The sequence below is a fragment of the Vicia villosa genome, unplaced genomic scaffold (assembly GCF_029867415.1).
Source record: "Vicia villosa cultivar HV-30 ecotype Madison, WI unplaced genomic scaffold, Vvil1.0 ctg.000892F_1_1, whole genome shotgun sequence".
Lineage (NCBI taxonomy): Eukaryota > Viridiplantae > Streptophyta > Magnoliopsida > Fabales > Fabaceae > Vicia > Vicia villosa.
This window is the reverse complement of record NW_026705401.1, coordinates 350040-360317: the sequence shown is the minus strand read 5'-3', so window position 1 is coordinate 360317 and position 10278 is coordinate 350040. Positions and strand designations below refer to the sequence as shown.

Below are 10278 nucleotides of genomic sequence, written 5' to 3'. Positions count from 1 at the left end.
TTTAAATCTCTTCACATCCTTTTTAACCAATAAAAAATCATTAAAAAGCTTAGCTTCGCCGTATATACAAACACTCATCAGTGACTGTACACACTAGTCAAACACCAAAAGGGCTAAACATACTACACCTATTGTATAAAACTGCTGTATTGGAATACTTTGGCTATGCCCTAGTGGACTATACACTAGTTACCCCCATACCCCAAAAAATATGAAAAATAAGAATTGAAAAATTTTACAGCCAATCTACAAGCATCAAAAATTAATCTTCAGGGCGTTGAATCTCACCCATCATGATCCGGTTACTGGAGACCTTGAAACCAAGAAGAGAAGGATCTATCTGTTTCCCTTTCTTTCCCTTCTTTTTACCACCTCGCCCTGCTTGGCCACCATCAACCGACTCTGCCCCAGCTCCACCAGTTGGATGCACATCTGCCTCAGGAAGAACAGGCTTTTTAAGCATATCTATGAATGATGCCTCTGACATAGCACCTTCACTGAAGGATGAAGATCTAAACCGGGCCTCTTTCTTCCCTGCAGATTGAGCATCGGTCATGCTGGTAGTTGACAAATTTCCAGACGGCTCTCTCCTCCCTAGCATCACATCAATCAATCTTATAATTAACCAACCATTAAGATGTTAACAAAGGGTAAAGCACGTAATTAAAAAAGCACATACCTTCACTGGATGTAAGGTTTAATAACTGACTCTGATTGACATGGGTTGCAGATGGTTGGTCTGACTGCACGTCCGGGGAGGACAAAACCCGAGATACATGAGGCCGCTTATTGAAAGCATGATCAAACCCTTTTGTTGAAGGAGGAATCCTGTCAATTAAAGACACAATCAAATGTCAAGGGTAAGTGTATAAAAGATAACAATTTTTAGTTGAAAAAGGTGTGCCAAAATAATGTTACCTATCACTAGAAACCTCATCTCCACGTGAACTATTCAAACCCATCTCACGACCAAAAGAGACACCATCACCACCTACATAATCTCATTCATTATAATCATATTCTACCATTATATAGAAGCACAAAGTAATTAAGGATAGCCGTTATATGGATTATATTACCTGCACTGCTTAGTGAGCTATGTCTACTGTGAGCAATAGCAGGCATTTCCATTGAAGGCATGGCGCTTTCCACTTGTTCTGACAAGTCTGACATCCCAGGAACAAACTTGCCCATTGTGCCCAAAAATTCATGCCTGTGTCCCTTATTTGTATCCAATTCATGCAAGTCTTTTTCCAGAGATGACTTACCAATCTGAAAAGGAATTCTGTAATTGGGAGGCAAAGTATCCTTATTCGTAGATAACAGTGATTGCTCTTCAAGTAATGAACCAGATCTGGACCGGAGAGGCACTCTTTCAGCATTCCCTAGATTGTTGAAATGATCATTTATATGTATGTTAGTTAAATTATCATGCATTAGCCCACTGGAATTCCCACTTTGAGTCCTTTCTAGAAAGGGATCATTCAGATGGGATTGCTGATCCAGAGGAAGCTCAAAAGGATGACTTGATGTGTTAGCCTCAGGAACATGCCAAGATTTATCGTGACTTCTTGACGAAAGGGGATGCCACTTATCAACAGTTGATGATTGTGCAGATTGAAGACCCAGTTTTTGATGAAGAAGGTCCACAAAACCTCGTCCTGAACTCTCTTCATGACCTCCAGCAGATGCAGATATGCTCAGATCTGCTGATGTAATGCTCTCTCCTAACTCTCTTCTCTGCCTCATAGATTCAAGTTGTTGAAGATGCAACCGTGGATCAATCCAGTTATTATCCACATGGCCGTTGTTCCCTGAGAGGGAATGATGGCCAAAAAGATCATCAGATGATTGTAGGTTGTGGTGAGAAGACAAAGAACCCAGTTGATCAGTTGGGTGCATGTATCGACGGCGTTCAAGTAATTCTCTTCCTTGCACAGAAACAGGTGAAGACCTCTCGAACATCATAGAACTAGGATCATGGAACCCTCTTTGGTTCTGCTCAAGATGATTCCTTCCCAGAAAATTTAATTGCTCATCTTGTGCCACAAGCCTCTGTTGTTGTTTGTGGATTTCGGAGACATTAAATCCAGCTGAATGACCCAGTTGGTGGTTTGATGGATTTCTAACTAACTGTCCAGTCTCATTAAGCGGCCACGACCTACCAAAATGTCTTTCTCCATCAAGCCCTAACTGCTGTCTAAGAGCCATAGATAACTGCTGAGCTTGCGCCTGCTCTTGCTGAAAACGAACATGATCTGATGGCAATATATTTCCATGCCTTGCTTGCAACAAGAGCTCTGACAAATCAGCCTGCCTTCCTTGTGCGGCATTAAGGGCCATATTTGCTTGGATAAACTGCTCTGTCGATGGATCAAGGTGCCCTGAAGAATGTGAATTCTGCTGCAAGTCATACAGATATCTCCTCAATTGTACCTGATCTAACAAGTTATCTCTAGAAGGATCATGTTTTGACTGTCCAAAATTCGGATCAGGTATTTGGTGATGCATTAACTGTTCAAGAATATCTTGATGCATTAACTGAGCTTGAGACTGTTGTTGAGGCTGTAGTTTCAATTGTTGGTGAAGTAGTTGTTGATGGTGAATATCTTGCTGTTGTTGAAGCTCAAGCTGGCGTTGTTGAGCCTGCAGTTCGAAAAGACGTTCCAAATCTGACCCAGGATTCTGCATCATTTGCTGGATACCAGAGTTATTACTTTGAGATGGAGAGAAACCAGGAAATCTATCTAAATCTGACCCATTAAGGTGTGAGGGGAAATGATTAGGTATATTAGTCTGCTGCTGAAGCCGTTCCGCTTGCTGCTGCTGAAATCGTTCCGCCTGCTGCTGATGAAGCCGCTCAGCCTGCTGCTGTTGATGAAGCCGCTCAGCCTGCAGCTGCTGATGAAGTCGTTCAGCCTGCTGCTGCTGATGAAGTCGTTCAGCCTGCTGCTGCTGCTGAAGTCGTTCAGCCTGCTGCTGCTGCTGAAGTCGTTCCTTCTGCAGCTTCTGCAACATTAGATGGTCTGCCACATCAAAATTATTAAAGTTTTGTCCCATTCGAGACAAGAACTGATCTTCTAGTGAACCTACACGCTGATTAGAATTATAATGCCTATTTATCCCAAATTCATCGGTCCATGTATCCCTGAAAGACGGATTTACCACGCCACCCATAGAGCTCTGATCAGTAAAATGAGCATCTCTATCATTTAATGGATCAGTAAAATGGCCCTGGTCACCCAATCTCAGAGAGCTATTAGATGATTGTGCACGCCTTAAATGAGAGCCATCTCTGAGTTCAGACATTAGTAAGCCAAAGGGATGCAACTTATCAGCCTCACTGTTAAGAGCATCATTCCCAGTAACTTCATTTGAAGGTTTTCCAGTATGATGGGAATATGAGGCATTGGCATCCCCAGGCCTCATCAAAGGGTTGTCATTGTTGCTCCCAGCCAATTTCGATAATGAGATACCTACAAATATATAAACAGAGTGATAAGGAAGACATTCAAATTAAGGTAATCAAATTAAGACATATTATAGTCAAATGCATTTACCAACACAAATAAATAAAGACATACAAATTAAGGTAATCAAATTGTGATTAGAATAGTAGTGATAAGGAAGACATTCACTGTGTCAAAAATTGAATCTTATTAGCCATATAAAACATAATAAAATAAAATTATATATATAATAGGACTTTTTACATAATAAACAGATGGCATAAGCAAGAAAAAATAAACTGACATCATAAATGAACCTTTCAAGATTCAAGTCATCATAAATTAAAGGGAAAGCAGCAGTCACACAATAGAGCAGCAAGTTAAAAAAGAGAGCAAGTGGGTTCTAAGGAGAGAGCGAGAGAGAAGTGTCTTTGAACAAGAATTGGGGGCCCAAAAAATATAAAAGAATAGGAGAAGGGCCAGCGCAAAGCACTGAGTGTAAGCCAGAAGAATACATAAACTGTTTGGTGTGTTTGATTTCATTTTGAACCGAGATACAAACAGCATGAATTGTACTATCAATAAGCAAAATAAAAGTAGATAAATAATAAAATGAGAAAACAATAACTTACCCTCATCTTGTGCAACATTATCGAAGCACTGCTCATCAGAGAAATTGATTTCAGGGCGATAACTTTGATTAGGTAATTGGATCGGAATACCAACACTGGATGTAGAATCAGGTCGGGATGAAGACCACGGCTGATCGTCATCAAAAGACCCATTATAGTCAAATGTATTTACATCAACTTTCAGGTTCCTTCCAACGGCATCAGATGGTTCTGACTGAATAACCATGTTACTGTCAGAACCTAACCCTGTGTTGGCTCTCAGGTGAGGCATGATGTCACCAAGTTCTTGAAACGGAGATGATTCCGGGGCGTCCGACAAGCGAACAGGCAAATCAATCCCAAAAAACCCTTGTTCAAACCACAAAATGATGTCAATCCCAAGAAAGGGTCCTTGAATCAATCCTTGAGGATCCAAATAGCACAAACTCAACTCCTCAGGAGCAGTGACACTTTCAGATGGATACATTTTTTCATTCATTTTCAAGTCATGCGGATTAATGTTTGGACTTTGTCGCAGAGATGAATAATCAAAGCGGGAACGAGAATCATCAGGATGGCTTGTATTTATATCTGAAGCCATTGACTTAATCCCATCCTGATTTGCATGTTCCTCAAAAGCAGAAAGTTGTCCCTGGTGGTAACCAAAAGCTTCAGATTCGACAACCTTTTTCCTGTGAATGATTCCCTCCCTAATGCTGCTATCGAAGCTATCATCTTTCCAATGCATACCAATAATTGGCCCATGTTTCTGCTTGCCTTCTTGAAAACTTGCAACCTCTGAAAATGAACCATTATAAGTATCGAAAATTTTTTTTTTATTGATAAGAGCAACCTAAATAAAGAAAAATAGTATTCTCACCCTCAGCCTCATTTGTCAACGAACCTCCAGTAGTTGATGCTGATCCAATAAAAAATTTATCAGACTCGTTTAAGATTTCATTTCCCGATATAACCTTTCCACCGCTGCCGATTGAAGGTTGTTTTCCTTCAGTTAAAGCAACACCAGAACCTGGAATAAGCCAAGGGAGACCGATCAGAGAGAGAAAGATAGATTATTTCACAGGAACTACAAAAATACATGCAAGATTTATCACCAGAAATATCATCAATTGACCCTCCATCCTTTCCTCTAAAGGAGTAGTCTGAAACTTCACTGCTGGTAACTTTTCCCTTCCATATATCTCTAAGGACAGCCTGAAAGAAAGACGCAAAACTAAATAATAATGCTAAAGAGCAAGTGGCCATTCAAGAACACAAAAAACAAAACATCGCATCATTAAGGCATAATAAAATTGTTTCCTCATCTTATACATTCTACATACCTCCTCCTCATCTGCAGGAGCAACAAATGCTAATGGCGCTACAGGATCAATTTGAGTTGCTGGTGAAGTGAGATCAACCTCAGAAGGCACGTTCTCGAAAGTTGGATCGACCTTTTGCTTACGATATATATCAAGAAGCTTACCCCTTGGGTAGCAATATGAATCAGCACCAAGGCTAGACTTCCCCGGTATAGTTTTACTCTTATCCATGAGTACAGATCCAACACTAGAGCCTATGGGAGGCCTTCCAATTTGTAAGTTTCCATTGAAATTTGCCCTACCTCTTCCAGGTGAAAATCGCACATTGGGTCCCTCTGTGCGTCCTTTCTCCAGCCCAAATCCAGGTGCAGCACGGTATGTGGCCACACCAGCTGCTTGAGATTCCAGGCGATGTCGTGGCCTCCATTTATCACGGGAATCAGTGTCCCGGTCAGAAACGGCGCGGTTGCTAGCAACGGTAGATTGTTTTTCTGCATGGCCATCTTCCTTCTCCACATCATTCCTTTTCTCACTTCTAGAGTCCTTCTCTTTTTCTTCAGGACCCCATCTTGATGACCACTTATTCTCTCTTCGAGAGTCATGGCCAGAACCCCGGTTATCACTCCAGCGATCAGCAGGCAAGGCTCTATTATCAGAGGTTGAGGTGTTCTCCAACCGACGATCTTCTTTTCTACGATCCCTTCTGCCAAGCAAACTTGTTTCTCTCTCCTCTTCACGCCACCGGCGACTGATGTCAACATCGGGAGCAGTCTTTCTCCAATCTTTCTTGTCCAGGGACCCTTCCAGACGCCAATTATCCTTCAGTACAGGATCATTGGAATTTGCCTGAGGCATAGAGCAAAATATATTGATATGCTATCACTTTCCCATTATCACACAAAAATCAAAGAGATAAAACTAACCAGCATTACATTAGAAAACATAAGAACAATTCATTCAGACATCAAAACAAGAACATGTGCATAACCAATTTTTAGAAGGAACCTGACTAATCTTTTTACAATTTTTTGCATTATAAAATTTTCAATCTTTCACGGTATTTTTATTATGCTAATTGAACACCTAGATCATCATTAATAGTTTTGGGAAAATGCTGCCCAATGCCCTTAGAGGCACCGATGTACTTAGTATTACTAATGTATTGATTATCGTACATGTCAATAAAATACTTTTTTATTGCTTAACCTAATTCCCTAAAGGAACTAGTTAGAAGGACCATAATCTTAACAATCCCATAATTATCAAAAGCAACTGTATCAAGAAAGACATTCATAATTTTGGCAGAATCTTCAAAATCAAAGGAATCAGCTGTGACTCAGATAGAATAACATACGACAAATCGTGACTGCTATGATGTATTACAATAGCATCAAGTCTTAAACTGCAAACAAAACTCAAAGGTTATGTGACCCTAAGAGTTTCTCTCAACTTGCTTCTTAAAAGACAAAAGCCTTATTGGAAAATCCAACACACTCAATAAGCTTATGAGCACAGGAATGTCATCAATGCCATGTTAAACTCTATAGTTTCCAGAATGATAAACAATAGCAAAAGAGAGCCCAAACCATCATATTAATTGATTTATTGATAAGTAAACAAAAACACTTATATCGCGACAAGTATAAAAAGAAGGCAAAAATTACCCCCACTGGGTTAGCAGTTTGCTTTGCATCAACTGGTTTGGAATAAAGCCACTGTGGAGATAACGGTATGCTGCTGTCAGATGACACTTGATCTGAAAATAAAACCAGCTTTTGTCAACTAACCGTCACAATATATCCAAAAAAAATGAGAAATACAACTAAATCTCAGTTTCATCTTCATTTGTACACACATATACACAAGATACCTTTTGAATCATCAAGTAGTGCTGCAATCCCTTTCTCCCCATTTCCTCCGGAAGCTTCATCTAGAACAACCAAAAAGCAAATATTAGCTGTTATACAATTCAAATCAGCATTCAATAAAAAATTTCAAACACATTATAACGTAATTAATTAGGTCTTTCTTTTGAGAAAAGTAAAAAAGTAACAGTAGCAATTTTGATTCTTCTCACCACCAATTAAAAACACACATCCTCAAATCAAATTATATAAAAAAAACAAACCAACACACAAATAAAATCAAACCAATCTCACTCACCAATAGAAAACAATTCGTTCATCACAACTAATTGTTAACTAACATTCAAAAGGATAAAAATATCTCCAGATTCAGATTAACAAAAACAGCATACTGAACTTCACTCATTCATATCAAACAAATAGTAACACAGAAGGAAAAAGAGAACCACGCGAGTACACAAATCACACTCACTAAAGCATTTGTATAGACAAAAAAAGAACTAAACAAACATAGATCTCAACCGTGAATCTAAACTAAAAGTCAACCTAAAAGATGAGAAGAAAAAAATTTACGCAAACACAAAACCAAAACATGAACAAGCATTCAATTTACACACACCGAACGAATCAGAGATTGAGATTCATAACGGATCCATACAGATAAAGTAACTAACAATTGCGAAAAGGAAAAACGAATTAGACACGAACAAATAAAAAGCCCTAAAAATAATTGAATTCGAAATACATGAAAAGATGAATCAAATCGAATCGAATCAAATCAAATCAATTCACCTTTGAGAGAGGAGTGCGAATCGGAGAGTTTGGAGGAGAAGAGATCGTCGGGGAGATTCATCTTGCCGTCGCTCATCGCCATGGAGTTCGAGATTGGTGGAATTGGGAACGAATAGATCGGGAAAGGGAAGGAAAGGGAAGGGATTCGATTGAGGAATGCGAATGCGAAGGTGAAAGTGCGATTGAAGATTCAGAGAGAGAGAGAGGGTAGGGTTTGCGAATTGCAGGGTATAAGATAGATAGAAGAAGAGGAGACTCAGAAGAAGAGAGAGAAGGAGCGAGAATAAGGTGAGGGTTTGGGGGCTCTCAGGGTGTGTGTGTAAACATCAGGATCAAACACGAGAGACTGATATATTGTGGTTTTTTTATTTTATTTTTATGAAAAAAATTATAAAAATTTATCAAACACATGTATAGATTAAAATTTTTGGTATTGATGTTCTAAATAAATTAGGACTTTTCGTTGGGCCGATTTGATTTGGTTTTGAAAGAATCTGATATCTAAATCGATCAAAAATATAAGAATTAATTTGAATTGAATTTGCATATTTGAATTGAATTTGTACATTTTTAGAATAAAGCCTAAATCAAATTAAATTGATAATTAAGATTGATTTAGGTTTTATGTTCTTTATTGAAGTTGAATATGTTATACTAATTTTCATGAATATATATATATATATATATATATATATATATATATATATATATATATTAATTTTGAGTGATTCGGGTAGACAAAGTTTAAAATTCTGATGTTCGAACCAATTAGCACCAAATTTCATGAGTTTGAATCGATTTTTGTCTAAGTTAAAAAAATTGTATGACTCAAACTAGTCAGAGACACGTGCTTCCGCACAGGTGATTTTTTTCCTGGTGTAGTATTTTTGTAATGATATGAATAATATAAATAAAAGGAATTATAAGCAATATGCATAATTAAAAGGAATTGTTTTATTTGAATAGAGTTAGAGTTTTATTGATTGCTCTGTTATACTCCCAATTCTTTGAAAACCTAATATCCATAGGAATCGTTTTGAAATTTGAAAATTAATACTTTAGTTTTTAAATAAAAGTCATTATTGTTTAAAATAAAATAGGCATTGTATTGAAATTGGCCCTTAAGATTAAACATTATTATCTTATTCATGTGCTAATTTTGTGTGTAATAAAGAACCATATAAAAAAGGACATGTGAGTTGGAGAAAAATTAAAATTTTAACAAATGCAAATGTAAAATTTTAAATATAAATGAAAAATATGAAATAATTTACTTAATTGTAAATTTAACAATAATTATATAGAAAACAATGATCCACAAAAAAATGTTTAAGATAGGTTAAGAACACAATAGCAAAATTGGGTCAGGTAATTTAATAATTGACGGTCCAACAACAATTAAAAGAAAATGATATACTCCACTATGGTTTAATTATAAATGAAAAATGATCATATAAATTCAATTATATTAAATAATCATATAAAAAATACTATAAGATGGAGATAATAAAAATGAAATATTAACATTTAAAAATAAAAATTATCTCTCAATTAATAGTAATTGTTGATTAAAATAAAATAGCTACTATGTTGATAATGACCCGTGAAATAAAAAAATAATTTGATGCGATATAAAATATATTTAAAAACAAATGTAAAATAAACAATAATCATGGAAATTTAATTGTATTAAATAATGATAAAAAATCGTGAGATGGAGAAAAAAATAAAAATAAAGATATTATCTCTCAAATAAAGACAATGATTGATTAAAATAAAATAGACATTATGTTGATAGTGACCCGTGAGATAATAAATAAATAAATAGAGAAAAAAATTAAAATGAAAGTAAGAAAGTGTGAAAAAATGTGAGAGAAATTTGAAATTTTAATTAAGATAGAGAAAATGTGTAATGATCGATTAAAAAAAATTAAATATTGAGTTGATAATGGCCCGTGAAATAATTAAATATTTTTGGGAATAATAATTAAATGATCGATTATTAATATTTTTTGCGATAATAGATAAATGTTGAAAAATTAAAATGAAAGTATGGAAAAATGAAATGCGAAAGAAATTTGAAATTTTTAGTAAGATTAAAATTTAAAAATAGATTATTAATATTTTTTGTGATAATAAATAAATTAAGAAAAATTAAAATGAAAGTAAGAAAGTGTGGGAAAATGAAATGTAAAAGAAATTTAAATATGACTTCCATCATCCATGACTTACATGTGAT

The 10278-nt window shown here is 36.2% G+C and overlaps 1 protein-coding gene across 1 annotated transcript; it reads right to left on the bottom strand.

Annotated features, from left to right (window-relative positions):
• On the bottom strand, positions 1–8369 carry LOC131631980 (uncharacterized). Its single transcript, XM_058902745.1, has 11 exons — positions 8040–8369; positions 7253–7312; positions 7047–7138; positions 5404–6228; positions 5176–5275; positions 4941–5090; positions 4082–4858; positions 1080–3476; positions 919–991; positions 680–828; positions 1–594 (listed from the first exon to the last, which is right to left on the bottom strand). Exons 1-11 carry the CDS (start codon positions 8119–8121, stop codon positions 263–265), a joined length of 5037 nt encoding a protein of 1678 aa, XP_058758728.1. The 5' UTR covers positions 8122–8369; the 3' UTR covers positions 1–262.
• Positions 8370–10278: the final 1909 nt, after the last annotated feature.